Source organism: Oryx dammah, unplaced genomic scaffold (assembly GCF_014754425.2).
Source record: "Oryx dammah isolate SB20612 unplaced genomic scaffold, SCBI_Odam_1.1 HiC_scaffold_1, whole genome shotgun sequence".
NCBI lineage: Eukaryota > Metazoa > Chordata > Mammalia > Artiodactyla > Bovidae > Oryx > Oryx dammah.
Window position 1 is genome coordinate 53,411,535 of NW_024070185.1, and position 21,660 is coordinate 53,433,194.

Sequence of the window (21,660 nt, forward strand, 5' to 3'; positions counted from 1 at the left end):
CCTAATGAGTCCTCTAAGAAAGAAAAACAAAAAATAATTGGGAGTTTGAAGTTGTTTCTCAAGTGTCACAACAGAGGTAACCCCATGGGAGTCCTGAGGAGACTTAAATTCTCTCCAATCGTGCAGATGAGAAAAGTTTCAGTAAAGGCAGGTGTAGTTGAGTCAAGCCCCACAGTACAGAAGTAGACATTTGGATTTGTAGGAATGGGAAAAAAGACATTTTAGGCATGGGAATAGTTTAATGCAGAATGGATGAGAAATATGGATTAAAACTAATCTAAATCAACCAGCTTAATTCAGTAAATCAGATTTAGTTTGTCAAACTAGACTTAACTAGCTTTAGCTGATTACTTATCCAGGGGATAAGTTCATAGTAATTTTGTCATAGAGCTGTGAGTAAAATTTTTCAACTATAGCTCTAGGCTTGCTAGATGAAATAAATTGCTCTAGGTTATTTTCAAGTGACTTATTCGGTAATATTCATGAAATTAGAATGACGCTAGTAGTAAAGAATCCACCTGGCAACTCAGGGGATGCAGGAAACGTGGGTTTGGGCCCTGAGTTGGATAGATCTCCTGGAGGAGGAAATGGCAACCCATTCCAGTATTCTTGCCTGAAAAATCCCATGGACAGAGGAGCTTGGTGGGCTAGAGGCCGTAGGATTACAGTGAATCAGACAGAACTGAGCATCTGAGCACATTGATGAAATTCGGTGTTAACAATTGCTTAAGAAAACATAGAGAATTGATTTTAAATAGTACTTGAAGTAATTAATTACTGTGTAAAATACCTGTTCAGTTGCTCACATTTAGTTGGTATTTATAATCCCCATTGGACAACTGACTACTTTTGCAAATGGTAATATAGATTCTTAAAGCATAAACTATAATATTGAATTCCCAGTCTTTGCACTTTAGTTTAAGAGCTTTGTGTTTTCATATCTTCTTCTTAAGACACTTATTAATCTCAGGGCTATCCTCATCACAAGGAGTTGTAAATTAGAGAACGATTCATACCACCAGTTAAGAAGGTAGACTGAAATCTCAACCACCCTGAACATAGGAACCAAAGGTGCCTCTCAGCAGTTCAGAGAGTTGTCACAAAGTGGGTCTGCTAAATTCTGTTCACTTTTTTTCATAGCAGAGGCCTTCCACGTCTTTGTTTTGAGCTGACTTATTTTTATATACAATTCTATGTGGATATTGTTCATGATACTAAAAACTTATATTAAATGCAATTAACTGGTGATATGTGTACATCAAGATACAACTTCGTTTTGTTAATATCTTTTTAGGGGTTTTCCGTTAATCAAAGCTCGTGATGTGTGTAATCAGTTGCAGGTATGTGGTTATTATATTTATTGTACACAGGGGGTTGAATTGGAAAGGGTGGGAGATCATACTCTGCTTTTTAAACTGAACAGAGCCTTACAAAAAACAGTTCCTTCTCTGAAATAAACCCATTTAAAACCTGTCTCATCGTTCTCCCATTGCCTCTGTGTAGTTATATGGATATGGCACACTGGGAGCCTTGTGGTTATGTCTGTAAACAAGGAAATGGGTTCTCCAGTCCCCAAGTCAGTGGTTACCCAGTAGAACGACCTTGATTGCCATTTCTAACCCCTTACGTGGAGCTGTCATACCCAAGAGTGTTCATGTGTTTTCAGAAAATGTTGTTTGGGGGCTGTCTGTACAAGCTCCTGATTTTCAAGCCAATATGAAGCAACATATCCCAAACCTCTGCTCTCTGAGCGTTCCTTCTTCCTCACCAAGGCTGCACACTTGCCATCTTTTTCAGCCTCATGGCCTTGGAGCGAGCTAATCCTGCCAGTGGTCTTAGGAGACTGTAGTTGCTCTGCTGAAATTAAAAGAAGAGCACCTTGGGTGTCAGTCCTGCCCCTGGATGTCTGATAGAGGGGTGCATGCCTCATTCTACCTTTGGGAGTTTCCTCTCCTGCAGGGCTTGTCAGAATGATATCCTAGTGAGTTGTCTTCTGCACAGTTATATAAAACTAACACACATCCTTTTGACCTATAGACTTTTATGGGGTTGTGACCAGGTCAGTTTTTAAATGGAAGTGTCTTATTGAACAACATTCCAGTGGCAGTGAAGCTCAATAGGAGAATTGAATTATAATTACACTAATTTTGGCTTAAGGATGATGAGAAAATGAAAGTTTTGATAGGTCAGTTTTAATTGTGTATGTATATGTGACTGCTGCTGCTGCTGCTGCTAGATTGCGTCAGTCGTGTCCGACTCTGTGCAACCCCATAGATGGCAGCCCACCAGGCTCCTCCATCCCTGGGATTCTCTAGGCAAGAACACTGGAGTGGGTTGCCATTTCCTTCTCCAATGCATGAAAGTGAAAAGTGAAAGTGAAGTCGCTCAGTCGTATCCAACTCTTAGCGACCCCATGGACTATAGCCTACCAGGCTCCTCCGTCCATGGGATTCTCCAGGCAAAAGTACTGGAGTGACTAATTTTAAAAATTCTGTTTATTATTCAGTTTAGATATGTTGACTTTCTAATTATTCTTCTGATTCTTTACCAGTTCCCTTACTGATGAATTGTCCTCCTAAAAACTACCTTTTCTTCCAGACTATTTGTGTCTGATGGTGAAGAATAAATTTCTAGTTTGCAGTATAAAGGTGATCTGAGAAAAAATGTTTACCCTGGCTCCTTACTTGTCTTCTGTGAAAGAAACTTAATAAAATAATATGGACAATTCCAAATACTAATCCTAACCATGTACACCAGAGGTCTGTACAGTAGCAGCAAAAATAAGTTACTGTAATTTTACTTTGTTATTGCTTGTTTTCGGAGAAGGCAATGGCTCTCCACTCCAGTACTCTTGCCTGGAAAATCCCATGGACGGAGGAGCCTGGTAGGTGTAGTCCATGCTAAGGGTCGGACACAACTGAGCGATTTCCCTTTCACTTTTCACTTTCATGCATTGGAGAAGGAAATGGCAACCCACTCCAGTGTTCTTGCCTGGAGAATCCCAGGGATGGGGGAGCTTGCTGGGCTGCCGTCTATGGGGTCGCACAGAGTCGGACACGACTAAGTGACTTAGTAGCATTGCTTGTTTTAGACTAAGGAGCAATAGGAGACATTTACAGATAATAACTTGATACCTCAGGTCGCTTGTGTTAAATGTCCTTTAGTATTTGGATATTTGGTATCTTGTTTGTGTTGTCTTCTATACAACTTTGTCTTCTTTTTTTAAAGCGATCAGACTTTCCTGTGACTGTGACCATAGAGAGTCCTTCCTCATCAGAAATCGAAGAGGTCGATGATTCCTCAGAAAGTGTTCAGGAAGAGCCAGGAAAAATCAATTTGAAACAGGAAGCATTGCAGGTATAAAGTTATCACTTTAAAGATACAGAGAAGATTATTTTTCAAACAGATTAGTTGCGTCTGACTGCAATACTTGACAACTTGTGTGGGAGCTTTCTGTTTTCCCCTCCTGTCTGCCTTGTATCCCCTTGAACTTAGCTTAGACCAAGGTGAATGGTGGACTAGTTACATATTTGCTTTTCTTTAGAACCTTAATATTAGATATAGGGAGAATCTTTAAGATAAACTTGAAGGAATTGAGTTCTAAATGAATGTAGTCAGCTGATTCAGTGCCCTTGTTTTACAGTTGAGAAAATTGACAGTTCTTTTTATAGGAGGGGTGTATGACCTCATTTTTAATGAAAAGTTGAAAAAATGTTTCAGTATTGATATTCTTCTTTCCTAAAAATATCAAGAAGCTCCATTGTATTGCCTAATAAACCTGACATCTAATGTCATTCCATACTTCTCTTTGTATAGACAGAAAAGAAAAATTGATCTTCATAAGAAATTTTTACTCTTCAAAAGAATATATTAATTTTATTTCAACTTAAATGCAGAGCTGATAATTTGTAGTAAATAAGGGAAACACGATTTGAGGGCACCTTGTTATTGTGCTAAAAAGTCTAAAGTGCTAAATTACTTAGTATGATTTTCTTTTAGTATGAAATCTTGATAAATTTTGAACTAGCCCATTATTAAAGGACAACAGAAATTACTGTTTGATTTTTAAAAGAAAAAGTTAAGATTTTAATTTTTAGTTAAAATTAGTGATAATATAAAGAAATTTGATTATGAAATATTACAGTAGGAGGAATCTGTAGTTCATGTAGAATAACCTCTTTTCATCTTATAAACAAGCACCTATAATCCGTAGCACATAAGTGGTTTACTGGTAAGTTGTAGAGTAAGACAGGACCCTAGGGCATCTAATCCACATTCGTTGTCATTTTAAATGTGTTGTATTCATTTCCTTCACCAGTAGGTTGGGATATTGTATTGATATTTCTAAAAGCAGTTGTAGACATTGGGGAAGACCAAGGAGTTTTATAAACTGTGACTACAGAATAGATTCAGGATGCTCTGAGAACCCTTTCAGCTCTTCTTTGTTTTAACAAGACATTAAAATGATGGTATCAAAGTGTTTAAATATATAAACCCACAACAATCAAGAGATTTCAGAATATCTTTGAAAGATAGGAGGCAAGTGGAAGAGTGTGAAACTGACGCAGCAGAACAAGGGGAACCATCAGCTACAGTATGCCCAGGGCCCGCCTGCAGCTGGGGGGAGTCTGGTCCCCCTGCAGAAAGAGCTCCATACTCAGATGTGCGTGCGGGAGAGAGAGTGAAGTTAGTTAAGCAGGTGAGTCAAATAGGGGGAGCTCATTGAGTTTGTGCTTGAAAGAGTTGAATCCCAGCCCCACCCTCACTCTCCTGAAATGAGATAATTTCATTTTGAAAAAATTAAACTGGAGACAACTAGGGTAGCTAGTGTGAGTTTTTACACTCTAGCAAAGAGTACCTGGGGGTATCCTATTATAGTTACTACCCACTTTTCCTGCATTAGGAAAGCCAGTCAGTCACTGACTTCCAGGGAGCTTTTTGCTCTCATTCTTAAATAGAAAATAACCATCATATGCCTGGTAGTTGAGTAAAGCTTACAACAAGAGAGGTGAGGAAAGAGTAAAGACAAATCCTAGTAGGACCAGGGAAAATTTAGGGAACAAAATAATTTAAGAAAAAACCCTAATTTGTGTCCTTAAAGAGGCTTAAAAGGAGCTGGAAACTTTAAAATAAGAATAGAGTGTTAATTAAAAAGGGAATGTCAGCAGAGAAATCGCTTGGAAATGAAAATGTGGTTGCTGAAATAAATTCAGTAGAAATTAAAGAAATTTCTCAATATATAAAAAAGAAAGAATGGAAAATGTGATAGAAGTGATATATTGGGAGAGGCTGCATCGAGGAGGTCCAGCATGTTCCTATTAAAAATTCTAGATCCAGAAAAAAATGGAGGGAAGCTGTCAAAGGGCAAGAAAATTCCCCATAGTTGAAAGTAAGCTTCAGGCCTCAAACTGAAAATAGCTAAACAAAAATAGCCTCTACCTAGATACTCTGCACTATGAAATTTTAAAATACTGAAAAGATACATACATTACAGAGAAAAAAATACTGGTCACCTAAAAAAAAAAATCTGACTTTATCATTGTTGTCATCAGCACCATGGATTCTGGAAAGCATTAGAAAGATACCTCCAAAGTTTTTCAGGCAAATAATTTTCACTCTAGGGTTTTGTATCCAGCCAGACTATCAGTCATAAGTAGAGGCTGACTAAGATATTTTATATGTAAAGAAATTTGAAAAGCTTACCCTCTGTGCTATACAAGTTATTTGTAGAAATAATCCAGCCAAATGAGGGAATAAACTAAGAAGGAAGATAATAGGGGATTCGGGAAACAGCGGATTCAGTGCAGAGTCAGCTAATACAGATTTGAGAGCCTTCCATTAGTTGTGTGATTGACAGCTTAGAAACACATTGAGGTGTATTTTACTTACTATGCATTAGGTACTGTTGGAAGGGAGCAGGGAGAGGAAGAGGAGGAGGAAACTGAACTCCAGAGGGAAAAAGGCTACACTGACATAAACATAAAGTGAACTAAATTATGGTAGATTTTTTGGGGGGTGGGGAGGGGGCTGCACCTCAGCTTGCAGGATCTTAGTTCCCCGACCAGGGATTGAACTCACATCCTTGGCAGTGAAAGTGTTAGTTCCTATAGTGAATAGCCAGTGAATTCCCTAAACTATTGTAGATTTTAAACTACTACTGGTGGACAAGAGAAGAATCCACTTTAACCTGACATTACGGGTGTCCTGCTTTTAAGTGACACACAGAGGCAGTGACCACCTATCTAATTTGTTGTTGAAACCAGAACGCTAACAATGTAAGGAGTCACTGTACTTCTGTAACATCAGGACAGCAGGTATAAACTGGAACAGCCCAAGGCATCTGAGGGTATGTGGTCATGCTATACAGGGGTAATGACATGGAAACAGTATAAGAGGTATAATCTATACATAGAGACACAGTATATGTCTGCAGTGGGCAATATTAATTTAATTGTAATAGTAGAAATACTGTCTTGGTTTGCAGCTTTTATTGTCAGCTTGCATGTAATAACAAATAACTAACCTGAACTATACTTAGTGTGTATTAGTATTCACTTAGTATGTACTGAAATGTATCATGTCCTGATATATACTTAGTATATATTATATTCTAAGTATTTTTAACATATAACTCATTTAATGCTCTGAATAACTCATTTAATGCCTATAACTCATTTAATGCCCTGAATAACCTTATGAGGTTGGTGCTAGTATCATTCTCACTTTTCAGAAAAGGAAGCTAAGCCAGAGAAGGAACTTGCCCAGCTTGTTCCTGATTTACGGTTGGATCGGGGCTTTGAGTTCAGGCTTTCTGCCTCTTCTCTTAAACATTGCTCCATACTGTCTCTCAAATAACAGAAAACTTAGCTGAATATAAATTAATTGAATATAAATTAGTTGAATTATAAATTAGTTGGATATAAATTAGTTGAATAATTTAATTATTAATTTAATAACTTAATAATTAAAAATTAATTATAAATATATAAATATATGTTATATATAAATAATACACATATAACATATATCATATAATATATATTATATTTATAAATATATATTATAAATTTTATGTATAATCACATATACTATATAATAGATTAATATATAATATAATATAATATTATGATTATATAATTATAATAATATTATATAATAATTATAATGATAATATATTTTAATTATAATGATAATCTATATTAATATATATTATTATATATTTTAAAATATATTTTAATATGTTTTAATTATAATTATATTTTAATATATTATAATATGTAATAATATATAATACTATATATAATATATAATATATAATATATAATATATAATATATAATATATATTTATAAATATATATAACATATAAATATGTAAGTACAATTATAAATTAATTATAAATTAAATTAATTTAATAATTTACTAATTATAAATTGATTATAATTTATAAATATAAATTAGTTGAATATAAATTTCAACTTTGACAATATAAAAGCTAGGTGTGGAAGGTAGACAGGAGGTAGAAAAAAGGGGAAAAGACAGGAACATCCTCATTTTACAAAGCGGAACATTGAAAGAGTTTATAGTTGATCAGCAATATAGATTTTTAAGTATATCACTACATGTAGAAGAGATCATGACTGGTGGAAAAACTAATAATGACATAACTTCACTAAGCAGTGTGGATATAGGAAACAGTGTAAAGGAACTAAATCCTTGCCTAGTGAATTAGAAAGTTAACAGATATTGCCTCAAATTTATTCAGAAATAGTCATGTAAGTATAGTATTTAGAAATGGAAAATTAAAAATGAGACTAGTTTTCTTAAACTTCGTAAAGAAGGATATCCAGATAGCCAGTAAACATGGAAAAGTGCCCAACTTCATTAAGTAATAAGAGAAAAACAAATCAAAACCAATAAAACTACATGCTAGTGAGATTGACAGAGTCTGATAGTATCAGGTACTGTAGACCTGGAATACTATGAGAATCTTCTACCCTGCTTATACTGAAGTGTAAATCAATACTACTTTGAAAAGCCTTTAGCACTCTCCATCAACTGAAGGTATATAAATACCCTGTAACCCAGCAGCCCTCACCCCCGCCCTGGGTAAATGCACCAGAATAACCGGTACAACAGGATTCATGTGCATGCGTTAGGACAAACAGAAAATACCCAAAGTGTCCTGTAAGAGTCAAACATTAAAAAAATTATGTATATTCGTACAGTGGGAAAGCTTTCAAGGAATAAAATTGAATGAACTATTAGTTTGGTGAAAACATAATTATACTTTCAGACAGTGAATCATTATAACTAGGCTCAAGCACATCTTTATTAATCAAAATAGGAACCATTACAGTCAACACTTGTTTACCAACAAGAAATAAGTTTTCTTATTCCTGTGGCATAAAAATCCATGCTTCAGGATTCAACAACTCTTTGAATAGCATTTTCTGCATCCTGCTGGTTGTGGAAGTGTTTTCGCTGCAAAAAGCTGTCAAGATGTTTGAGGAAGTGGCAGTCAGTTGGCAAGAGGTCAGGTGAATATGGTGGATGAGGCAAAACTTCATAGCCTAATTCACTCAACTTTTGAAGCTTTGGTTGTGTGACGTGAGGTCAGGTGTTGTTGTTGCAACCCAATGCCAGTTGCAGGTGTTGGGATTTTCAGAGTATCTCATTGATTTACTGAGTGTACTTCTCAGATGTAGTGGTTTCCCCAGGATTCAGAAAGCTGTCATGGATCAGACAGGCAGCAGACCACCAAACAGTGACCGTGACCGTTTTTTGGTGAAAATTTGGCTTTGGGAAGTGCTTTGGAGCTGCTTCTTGGACCAGCCACTGAGGTGGTTGTCACTGGCTGTTGTATACAATCCACTTTTTGTTGCACATCACAATACGATTGAGAAATGGTTCATTGTTGTGAAATAAGAGAAGACAGCACTTTAAAATGATGATGTTTTTAAAATTTCTGGTCAGCTCATGAGGCACCCGGGCTTCCCTTGTGGCTCAGCTGGTAAACCTCCTGTAGTGTGGGAGACCTGGGTTCGATCCCTGGGTTGGGAAGATCCCCTGAAGAAGGGAAAGGCTACCCACTCCAGTATTCTGGCCTGGAGAATTCCATGGACTGTATAGGCCATGGGGTCTCAAAGAGTCGGACAAGACTGAGTGACTTTCACTTCACATGAGGCACGTACTTATCAATCTTTTTTACCTTTCCAATTTGTTTCAAATGCCAAATGACCATAGAATGATTGATGTGGAGTTCTTCAGCAACTTCTCATGTAGTTGTAAGAGGATCAGCTTTGCTGATGCTCTCAGTTATCGTCAGTTTCTGATGGCCAACCACTATACTCCTCATGTGTAAGGCTGTTGTCTCCTTTGTAAACTTCTTGAACCACCACTGTACTGTACATTCGTTAGCAGTTCCTGGGCCAGATGTGTTGTTAATGTTGCCAGTTATCATTTCCATAGTCTAAAATAAGTATTAAATAAAAACAGCAAGTAATAAATCATTAGCAAAAAAAAATGAGAATGCACATTAAAATGATGTATTGATATAACCACATTTATTTAGAATGTATTCCAGTATCAAATAGCAAATTTCAACAATGCAGAAAACTGCAATTACTTTTGCACCAACCTAGTAGAACTACAGATAGCAATCTGGATGAATTTTTTAAAACAATGTTGAGTGAAAGAAATAAAATAGAAAAGACAGCGTACACTGTGATCCTCTACATAAAGTTGAAAGTGAACGTTGTTGCGTTATGTACGATTCTTTGAGACCCCATGGATAGTCCATGGAATTCTCCAGGTCAGAATACTGGAGTGGTGGGTAGCCTTTACCTTCTCCAGGATATCTAACCAACCCAGGGATCGAACCCAGGTCTCCTGCATTGCAGGCAGATTCTTTACCAGCTGAGCCACAAGGGAAGACCAAGAATACTGGAGTGGGTAGTCTAACCTTTCTCCAGCAGATCTTCTCGACGCAGGAATTGAACCTGAGTTTCCTGCATTTCAGGAGAATTCTTTACCAACTGAGCTATCAGGGAAGCTCCATATGGTGAAAGATGCAACCAGGTTAAAGGAAATGGTTGTCAAGAAATGAGGGTGGTGTTTATAACTAGGGAAAGAGGCCTGAGATGAGGGAGGGATATGTGGGATCTTTAAGATGCTGACAAGTACTTGCAGATTTGAGTGGTGGTTACGGGCTATGTAAGTCACTTTAAGTTATGTAAGTTATGGGTCATGGTCACTGTTTGGTGGTCTGCTGCCTGTCTGATCCATGACAGCTTTCTGAATCCTGGGGAAACCACTACGTCTGAGAAGTACACTCAGTAAATCAATGAGATACTCTGAAAATCCCAACCCCTGCAGCTTTGTCACATTGACACTTTTGTTCTGTGTACTTCTCAATATGCATATAATAATTTACAAGTAAAAACCTGCAAACCTGCTTAAAGAATTGGTCACCTCTAGGGTGCTGGATGTGGGTGTGGGACGAGACTATTTCGTTTTAAGCCTTTCACTACTGTTTGCATTCACATGTTCATTCACTCAGCATTAATTGAACAGACTCTATGTACCAAGCATTCTTGTTAAAGAGTGCTTATAAGTTTTATTACATGTTTTAGCTCATGTAATCCTCACAAGAGCTCTGGGATGTGGGAGCTTATCTCCACTTTATACATAAGAAAGTTGAGGTCTAGCATTATGGAACTTGTCCAAAATTATAGAGCTAATGGGTAGGGCCAGGATTTTGCCTCAGAATTTTTAAAATATAATTTAAAAGAGAAATTTAATTACCAATTATAAGCAAAGAAGTATACACTTAAGGGAGATGCCAAGTTTTCACTGATCCAGTTACAGAAAAAGCACACATGTTTCATACTGTATACATCTTGCATTGGTAGGGATTTTCCTTATTCAGCAATTATTTATTGACTGTCTGCTTTGTGCTAGGTGCAGGTTTTGGGGATAAACAATAAAATACACGCCTTTTCTTCAAATAACTTGCATTCTAAGTGAGGAAACAAGCCAAAAGTTATTGTAGTGATTATATACCAAGTGATACATTGCTGATGGCTGTATAAAATCTTAGGAATCTTTTAGAAAGCAGTTTGGGGATAGGTACCTCAAAGCATGAAAAACATCTGTTTGCTTTGATCTCAGCCTCATTTTTATGGCTTTGTTGCAAGAACGTTTTCTAAATATGGAAGAAGGTCTTCATGCATAAAAACGGTTATTTTGTCTTATAATATTGAAAAGTTGGAAAGGATTTAAATGTGTAATCAAAGGAATGAATAGTTGACCAGTAACCCCACTCAGTGAAATATTTTGTAGCCCACTTGAAAAAAAAAATCCAGGTTATGGATACCCTGATTATATGAGAAATGATTGATTTCAGTCATTTTAAATATAAAAAAAGGTTGAACATAAAATTTGATATATAATATGATGGGAGCTTTGTTCCAGAAAAAGCAACCTAGCCAAAGGGAAGAAGGAGAGCAGATGACAGGAAAGATTTCTCCAAAGCCTTACCATTAGTTTTACCTAACTAATAGAATATCAAGCAATTTTACTTTCTAATTTTTTTGGTTCCATATTTCTGTTTAAGGGACATGAGTTATTTTGTAGGAGAGGGGTTCACTTTTTCAGAAAAATTTAATGCTGTGTTCTAATACTTTCCACTAGAGGGAGAAACTATTTCATGTTACTGCATGTTAGTGTGCTATTTAGAACCAGTCAAGAATATTGTAATTTAGTCTGCTTTTCTCAGACGGTGGTGAGGGTTTTTTGTTTGTCTTCTTATTTGTTTAGAATTTCTTTGAAATCAATTTTAGAAGATTTATTTAACCATTATATTAAAAGTAGAGGAATTTTTCTCCTTTTTCCCATTGAAGACTTGGTTGGCTTTAGTAATGAAACTTTAAAGAATCTGAAGTTATATAGACTGTCAATTTTTAAAGCCTGTTCTGAGCATAAAAATATGTTCATTGAGCAAATTTTTGAAAGCAGTGAACAACTTACTGAAGGAAATAAAAGCCACCTCTGCTCTTTTGTCTTGAAAAGGTATTAAAGATATTTTTTCATGTCACTAAATATTTTTATAAATCAGATAATTTGATAAAGCTTATGGACCATCTTCCAAGAAAAACACATAGATATATTTTGAATATAGAACTCCTCGGGCCCATTCATTAACTCTGGTTGAGCCCTCTTATCATTGTTATTTTCCTAGTGGTTTCATAGAGCATTCCTTCATATGGTGTGCTATTTTTATTTAAACCAACCCCAATTTGGAGGCTCTGAGCTTTCCTCTAGAGTTTGATTATAAATAATCTTATGACATCATGTTTGTAGATAAATCTTTGCTCACATCTCTGATTTCCTTAGGGTAAACTGCTGATGTAAGATTGTTGCTGTGTACCAAAAGTTATTGTCCATAAAGTGATACCAGTTCCTCTCACAATGATAACGTATAATAGAATTCCTTATTCTTTAAGTGATTGTTGAAAGCATTTAAAATGTATAAATATGCCTTACTGTTTCCATAGGTGTTCTGATTGTTTATTGCTGCATAAGAAACCACCCAGAAACAATGACTTAAAACAATAACAGTCATTTATTTTGTTCTTGAACCAGGAGATTGAGTAGTATATTAATTTTCCTTTACTATACTCTTACTGACTTAAAATAATACCTATTTTACTAGCTCACAGTTCCGTAGGTTAGAAGTCCAAGCACAGCATGACTGAGTTCTCCACTCAGATACATATGGGAGCATGTGGGTTCCCTCCAGAGAGTGTAAAAGTGTGTGAAATTTAAGTGTAAGACATCAGGCCCCTGATGTTGGATGTTTATGTTTGTACTGGATGTTCAACAAAGCTCATGAGTGTCATAGAACTAAATCAAGATGTCAGCCTGAAAGTGTTACTATCTGGAGGTTCCAAGAAAGAATACTTGCAAGCTTCTTCAGCTCATTGGCATAATTCAGATTCTGCACTTGACTGAATAGAGGTCCTTGTTTCCATGCTGTCAGCTGGGGGACAGTCTCAGCTGCTAGAGGCCTCCTACTTGTATTCCCTGCCACAACATCATGCTTGACTTCTTCAAAGCTGGCAATGGGGAATCTCCCTCTTGTCCCTTTTGTATTTCAGATCTTTAGGAGAAGTCCAGTTCCTTTTCCTTGGATGCCTGATTATATCACATCCACCCAGAATAATCTCCCTCTTTTCAAAGCAACTGATTTTGGAACCTTAATTACATCTACAAAATCCCTTCACTACAGCACCTAGATTGAAAAACTGGCAGGATTGTGTACTTCAGCATAGGAATCTTAGGATCTCTTTTAGAATTCTGCCTACCCATAAGCAGTGTCCTCCACTTCAAGGACCTAAGTGTCTTCAGTTCAGTTCAGTTCAGTCGCTCAGTCGTGTCCAACTCTTTGCAACCCCATGAATCGCAGCATGCCAGGCCTTCCTGTCCATCACCAACTCCCTGAGTTCACGCAGACTCACGTCCATCGAGTCAGTGGTGCCATCCAGCCATCTCATCCTCGGTCGTCCCCTTCTCCCCCTGCCCCCAATCCCTCCCAGCATGAGAGTCTTTTCCAGTGAGTCAACTCTTCGCATGAGGTGGCCAAAGTACTGGAGTTTCAGCTTTAGCATCATTGCTTCCAAAGAAATCCCAGGGCTGATCTCCTTCAGAATGGACTGGTTGATCTCCTTGCAGTCCAAGGGACTCTCAAGAGTCTTCTCCAACACCACAGTTCAAAAGCATCAATTCTTTGGCACTCAGCTTTCTTCACAGTCCAACTCTCACATCCATACATGACCACTGGAAAAACCATAGCCTTGACTAGATGGACCTTTGTTGGCAAAGTAATGTCTCTGCTTTTGAATATGCTATCTAGGTTGGTCATAACTTTCCTTCCAGGGAATAAGCGTCTTTTAATTTCATGAGTTTTTAAGAATTGTGAGAGTTTACCAGTGTTCATTTTATGTTACTGACCTTGGTGAATGGAAAGACTACTACCTCTGTGGACAGGAATGGCACCCAGCTTCCTGAATTCACAGTATTGGTTCTGCTACTTAGTGGTGTGAGCTTGGCTGTGCTGCTCTACTTACTCTGCTTCTCTGCCTCCATTTTCTCATCTGTAAGATAACATGAAGTTAGTATTGTTCTTTCCTCATATTTAATGCCTAGGAAACTCCAGAACAGTGCTTGACATATAGTAAGTTGGTTTAAAAGTGATTACTCTTTTTAAAAAATGCTTTTGAATCTGCAGTTATGTAACTCGGATATGTTAAGCATGTTCATTAATAGGGCTTCCTGCTGTAAAGAGACTCACAAATAAAAGTGGAATTTTTCTTTCTTGGTCTTAATTTTTTATTTCTGATTTACTATGTTATACGCATGCACCTTTTATGGTGAGCTGCCACAGATTTATGTTGCAAAGAATGGGATTTAAATAAATCTTTACTATGCTAATTTGATATATTTCAATAATTAATTTCACAAGCATGATATGATATTCCAGGTAGCAGATTAAAGTCTGAGTTCACTTCTGGCTCTACCCCTAAATCATGATGAAATCTATAGTTGGAAATGCCGTGGAATATCATACTATGAATTAGGTATAATATTTACTCTTGTTTCTTTACACTAGGAAAAACTGGAGGAGTGCTTAAAGCAGTTAAAGGAGGAAAGAGTAATAAGGCTTAAGGCTGATAAACGAGTCAGTGAGGTAAACAAGTTTCTCCTTACACTTTTGAAAGTTTCTTGGTTTTATTTTGATTTTATTTTAAGCCATATGCGTATAGTTTGTAAACTTGAAAACTAATATGTTGCAAATTGGTGGTATCATATGGACCTTTACATTTACTGGTATTTAGTGATCATATGATCTAGATACAGGATGAAATAGAGCTCTCACTTCTCATTTTCCTTTTAGACATATGCTTATAGTTTATATATATTATTATATTATGTATCCCAGAAGGTATGTTTTTAAAAATGCAAAAATTTTTTTTTGTGTGTTGTGTGTGCTTTATATGATGTTAGCTTATTTTCTGTTCATGATTATGCGATTCAAGAAAGCATATTTTGTGTATATATTGTATATCTAGTAACATAAATGACAGGATGAGACTTTACTGGCAGTGAATTAGGAAAATGAGTCATTTAAATAAATATAAGATATTGGAAAACTAGTAAGAATGCAATGAAAGTAAAAATACATACTGTGAGAATTACATTAGGTAATGTGCATGAAAGCAGAGCATAAGCTAAAAAGTTCTATATAAATAAAATTTATTCCAGAGTGAGTATAAGGAGAGAGTTTTGAAAGTGCATCTACTGGATTGGTGGACACTAGTTCATTCAATAAATATTGAACACCTGCTTATGTAAGACACGAGGGCATCATGAACATAATGGCCTTTCTGAGAAATACTAGAGTTGATTTTTATGCAGGGCAAATCATAAATAATGATCTAAAGAATGCATGGAAGTGAATATTTCAAGAAGCCAAGGAGAATATTGGTGATGGTACAGTTAATAAATTGGGCTGGTTATGATTTAGGACTTATAAATTTAAGCATTAGATATTTTAGTTATTCCTTAACATTCAGCAGAGTTGTAATATGCTTTGTTCAAATTAGGTTCTGTGCTTCATTTTCTAATTTAAGGGTAACTTAATAGCAGGTCATTTTCTAATGTGGAATGAGGATCCATTATGAATTTAACCAGTTTAAAATGTAATCTTTTGAAAGATCATTAATAAAGCAATCATTTCGGTTTATTTATATATATGTTGTATAGGAAACTTTGCCTTTCGGTTATAATGTGATGTGGTCTCTGTCTTAACTGATGGAGAGTTAGATTAATTACAAATTAATTACATTTGAGGATCACAGAGGATGAGATGGTTGGATGGCATTACCGACTCAATGGACAGGAGTTTGAGCAAATGCCAGGAGATGGTGAAGGACAGGGAAGCCTGGTGTGCTGCAGTCCACGGAGTCGTAAAGTCAGACACAACTGAGTGACTGAACGACAAATTGCACTTTGAATGTTTTAGTTTTGTTCTTTAAACTAGATGAGACTACTTTTGTTTTCTTTTGATGATAGTGAGAAAAAATCATGTCAAATATTTTCAATCTTCTTTTATAGTTGGAACATGAAAATGCCCAGTTAAGAAATATAAATTTCTCTTTGTCTGAAGCCCTTCATGCACACTCATTGACAAGCACGATCCTGGAGGATGAAGGTGTTTTGGGCAGCATTGAGAATTCTTTCCGAAAGTTCCATGCTTTCTTGGATCTCCTTAAAGATGCTGGGTTAGTTCTTTTCTCTTCATGGCATTCTTCTCTTTGTAACTATAGAGGTAGTTTGCTGAGGAACTTGAGCAGTTTTTATTACTTCCATGACCATATTTAGCCAAATGCAGTGAATTATTGGTAATAGAGTTGATTTTTTTTTTTTTAATGAGGAAATGTATAAAGAAAAGCAAACAGGGGAGCCTGCTTTGGTAGAGTGGGAAGCCCATTATAAACAAGTAACCTGTAGACAGAGTAATTAGTAGATATAATTTTTTGTAAAGACTACATTAAAGGCAATTTTAGTTGAAAATATTTGGGAATGCATATGAATTTTACTGCCTTTCACTTATTTTTCTCGTTCAATAAGTTTGAGTTAAGATTGGTTTTGTCTTGGACTTAAAAACAATTATATAGGGAAGATGCAGGTCAGTGGTTCTTAACCGGGAGCAGTTTTGTCAAAAGAGGGAAGTGGAGATTGATAATTGATGGAGTGCTGTTTGGTCAGGGAATGAATTGGTGTTGGGAAGGAAGAAGCAGACGCTTCTTGGGAGCTGGAGGAATAGTAATGGAGTGTGGGAATGGAGGTGAGAGGCAGTGGATGGTGTGTGTGGTTGATGTTGAAGCTGCTAGTGAGAGTGTTTGAAATGGAGTGGTAATAGGCAAGGAGACGGGATGTACCCCAGAGGATGACTCTGGAAAGGGCTGAGAATGGGGGAGAGAGAGGCTTGTAGTCTGGAGTAGGTGTTGGCTTTTAAGATGTTAGAAGTATTTCCCGATTGTAGGTCTGGGGATATCTAAGCTGCTCTTCCATGATTATAGTAACTTTTGTCTTTTTCTCCTTTTCTCCTCTGGTCCAGGCTTGGGCAGCTGGCCACAATGGCTGGTATAGATCAGTCAGATTTTCATTTACTAGGTCGTCCCCAGATGAATTCTACTGTTAGTAGTCCACCTAAAGAAAAAAAGAAGGCACTTGAAGAAGAAAAATCAGAATTACAGCAGAGTGCCTTAGGACAGATGCAAAATATCCAAGTAAGTGGACAGAACAGAACTTAATGATTCTAAGAGCAATTAGCAAAAAGGAAATTTCCAAGTCAGAAAGAAGATAATAATGATCAGTCTCTGAGAGTTCATATACTGAGGAGCTAGAAGCCTCTTTGAGCTCCTTTCAATAGATTAGTACATTTGTGCCTAGTAAGTTTTATGATACTGCATTGTTGTAAATAAGAAAACTGGAAATTCTTTTGAAAATTTATGACTTAAAGCAAACTATCCTTAGTGAAGAAAGAAAACCTTAGAGAAAATATCCTAAATTTAAAATTGTATAAATGCCTATTCTATTCATATTTTATCTAGGTTTCTATTTGTATGCAGTCAGCTTACAATGAAGGAACACTAATGAAGGTACAATTACTGATATAGATAATTTTTTAAAATAAGTGGTCCAGACATAGTTCATAGGCAGTATACTACAGTGAGTCACCTGGTTATGGGAATGGGAGGGGGAAACCTGTCAGCTTTCCTCCAGCCTTATGTGGAGCCTCCAACTCTCATCTTAGCCAGTCTCAAACTGGTCTTGGAAACTGACAGCTTGGATACACAGTCTGGTCACAAACTAGACACATTTTTACATGTTTTCCATTTTGTAAAACTGTGTAAAAAACTGGTTTACATATACCTGGAGGATAGAAAAGAAATTAATTTTCTTACAGAATAGGGTTTTATTTTTAGTAAGGGAAAGGAAATAGGTAATAACTACTGTAAGCACTGAAGTCTGAAAATGTAGCAGACATAATCTTGGATATATCTAAGTTGAGAATCACTTGCAAGATATAATTAGAAAAAAACTGGCTCTGAAATCTTCTAAATTATCAATTGACTGTTTTAATAATAAGATCACAGAGTAACATTGAAATTTCGGACTCCACTTTTTAATGGTTAGGCTTCCCAGGTGGTGCTAGAGGTAAAGAACCCTCCTACAATACAGGACACGTGAAAAGACATGGGTTTGATCCCTGGGTTAGGAAGATCCCTTGGAGAAGGAAATGGCAACCCACTCTAGTATTCTTGCCTGGAGAAACCTATGGACAGAGGATCCTGGCAGGCTACAGTCCATGGGGTCACAGAAAGTTGGACATGACTGAAGCGACTGAATGCTTTTAACGGTAGGCCTTGTTCATCACTGAATTTTTGTCTTGTTTTTCTCTTCAGTTTCAGAAAATTACAGGTGATGCTAGAATTCCATTGCCTGTCGACACCTTCCATGTCCCAGCCTCTACTCAGGAGACCTTAGAGACTTCCAAAGACAACCTGGGAGTCCCAGTCACAGAACAGCGGCAAGAGTCTTTTGATTTCATTGTTAGAGCATGTTCTCCTTCAGCAGATGTAATTTGTGGAACTGGAAGTCAAAGAAAAGAAGAGGAATTATCTAGAAATAGCAGGCCTGCATCAGAAAAAATGACCAAAACAGGTGAATATATCAAAAAGCACTCTGCTAAGAAACAGCCTGGGAAGGACCTGCATTCCTGCTCTGACTCACCTGTAAAGCAGAAAAGCAAAGGAATCGGGCAAAACAGCTCGTTGGTTAATGAACCAATTAAAAGTGAGTCTTCGAAAAAACACATTTCTGTTAAGAAAGAGAGTGAAATACTGACTGTTTCATCAAAGACAACTAGAAGTAAACTCAATCTTCTTGAACACTCTGAAAGTGATACTCTTGGATCTGATTTTGAATGTCAAGAAAGCATCCATACTCTATCACGCCTGACATAGGTCTAAATCTTTTAAAATTATGTTTTTACCTTCAAATTTTAATAAATTACTTGTTTTTATTATAGCATTTGGTGTTTTAAAATATATGACTGGGAGCCATTAGAGAAAGATTTATCTATACTTTTTATTATAATGAACATTTTGGTGTATGGTATATTTTCCTTTTTGACAATTTGCACCATTCATTCAGCTAGTGTCTACTGAAGGCTTAATATGTACAGTACTTTTCTGGGTGCTGTTTCAGCAGTGAGCAAGATAAAGCTCTACTGTCTTAAAACTAATACTCTATGGTGGGAGAAAATATGAATAATAAAGCTGGTAAGGGGACTAGAAAGGGGTGGGAAAAATAAATAGTTTTACACTTAAATGTCAAACTATTATAAATCATATGGCCAGAAGTCATTGGTATATTTTAATTCACAGTAACCAGGCAGAATCAAACATTTACCAAGACACTTAATCATGTTACAGGTTATGCAACCCTATAAGGTAGGGAACTACTTCCATACCCATTTTGTAGATGACTCTGAGGAGACATTATGTGAGTTGCCCACAGTTACACAGCTGGCACAGGAGGGCTGAGAGGAGCTACTCCACGTTCAAGGTTAGGAGGGACAGCTGTGAGGAAATACCACTCATCCAAGGTAAAGAGCAGTGGCTGTATTTTGCTGGAGCAGATGGTAGGTGTTGCAAGAGGGCATCAGAGGGCAGACACACAAACCATAATCACAGAAAACTAGTCAATCTAATCACACTAGGACCACAGCCTTGTCTAACTCAATGAAACTAAGCCATACCATATGGGGCCACCCAAGACTGGCAGGTCATGGTGGAAAGGTCTGACAGAATGTGGTCCACTGAAGAAGGGAATGGTAAACCACTTCAGTATCTTTCCTTGAGAACCCCATTAACAGTATGAAAAGGCAAAATGATAGGATACTGGAAGAGGAACTCCCCAGGTCGGTAGGTGCCCAATATGCTACTGGAAATCAGTGGAGAAATAACTCCAGAAAGAATGAAGGGATGGAGCCAAAGCATAAACAATACCCAGTTGTGGATGTGACGTGATAGAAGCGAGGTCCGATGCTATAAAGAGCAATATTGTATAGGAACCTGGAATGTCATGTCCATGAATCAAGGCAAATTGGAAGTGGTCAAACAAGATGGCAAGAGTGAACGTCGACATTCTAGGAATCAGCGAACTAAAATGGACTGGAATGGGTGAGTTTAACTCAGATGACCATTATATCTACTACTGCGGGCAGGAATCCCTCAGAAGAAATGGAGTAGCCATCATGGTCAACAAAAGAGTCTGAAATGCAGTCCTTGGATGCAATCTCAAAAACGACAGAATGATCTCTGTTCGTTTCCAAGGCAAACCATTAAATATCACTGTAATCCAAGTCTATGCCCCAACCAGTAATGCTGAAGAAGCTGAAGTTGAACGGTTCTATGAAGACCTACAAGACCTTTTAGAACTAACACTCAAAAAAGATGTCCTTTTCATTATAGGGGACTGGAATGCAAAAGTAGGAAGTCAAGAAACACCTGGAGTAACAGGCAAATTTGGCCTTGGAGTACGGAATGAAGCAGGGCAAAGGCTAATACAGTTTTCCCAAGAAGACGCACTGCTCATAGCACACACCCTCTTCCAACAACACAAGAGAAGACTCTACACATGGACATCACCAGATGGTCAACACCGAAATCAGATTGATTATATTCTTTGCAGCCAAAGATGGAGAAGCTCTATACGGTCAACAAAAACAAGACCAGGAGCTGACTGTGGCTCAGATCATGAGCTCCTTATTGCCAAATTCAGAGTTAAGTTGAAGAAAGTAAGAGAAAGCACTAGACCATTCAGGTATGACCTAAATCAAATTCTTTATGATTATACAGTGGAAGTGAGAAATAGATTCAAGGGACTAGATCTGATAGACAAAGAGCCTGAAGAACTATGGATGGAGGTTCATGACATTGTACAGGAGACAGGGATCAAGACCATCTCCATGGAAAAGAAATGCATAAAAGCAAAATGGCTGTCTGGGGAGGCCTTAAAAATAGCTGTGAAAAGAAGAGAGGCAAAAAGCAAAGGAGAAAAGGAAAGATATAAGCATCTGAATGCAGAGTTCCAAAGAATAGCAAGGAGAGAGAAAGCCTTCCTCAGTGATCAATGCAAAGAAATAGAGGAAAACAACAGAATGGGAAAGACTAGAGATCTCTTCAAGAAGATTAGAGATACATTTCATGCAAAGATGGGCTCGATAAAGGACAGAAATGGTATGGACCTAATAGAAGCAGAAGATATTATAGAAGAGGTGGGAAGAATACACACAAGAACTGTACAAAAGGTCTTCACGACCAAGATAATCATGGTGATGTATCACTACCCTAGAGCCAGACATCCTGGAATGTGAAGTCAAGTGGGCCTTAGAAAGCATCACTATGAACAAAGCTAGTGGAGGTGATAGAATTCCAGTTGAGCTATCTCAAATCCTGGAAGATGATGCTGTGAAAGTGCTGCACTCAGTATGCCAGCAAATTTGGAAATCTCAGCAGTGGCCACA

General features: G+C 37.1%; 1 protein-coding gene across 3 annotated transcripts in view; it reads left to right on the forward strand.

Moving 5' to 3' along the window:
- CEP78 (centrosomal protein 78) overlaps window positions 1-19,157 on the forward strand; it is a 36,842-nt gene extending 17,685 nt beyond the window's left edge. Inside the window, exons 10-16 of one of the 3 annotated variants that reach the window (XM_040257730.1) lie at window positions 1,295-1,340; window positions 3,229-3,357; window positions 14,671-14,748; window positions 16,176-16,342; window positions 17,182-17,353; window positions 17,678-17,725; window positions 18,533-19,157. In XM_040257730.1, the coding sequence (XP_040113664.1) occupies window positions 1,295-1,340; window positions 3,229-3,357; window positions 14,671-14,748; window positions 16,176-16,342; window positions 17,182-17,353; window positions 17,678-17,725; window positions 18,533-19,093 (1,201 nt within the window). In that variant the 3' untranslated portion in view covers window positions 19,094-19,157. The remainder of the gene's footprint in view (window positions 1-1,294; window positions 1,341-3,228; window positions 3,358-14,670; window positions 14,749-16,175; window positions 16,343-17,181; window positions 17,354-17,677; window positions 17,726-18,532) is intronic. The other 2 variants (XM_040257775.1, XM_040257828.1) reach the window with 2 other exon arrangements.
- Window positions 19,158-21,660: the final 2,503 nt, after the last annotated feature.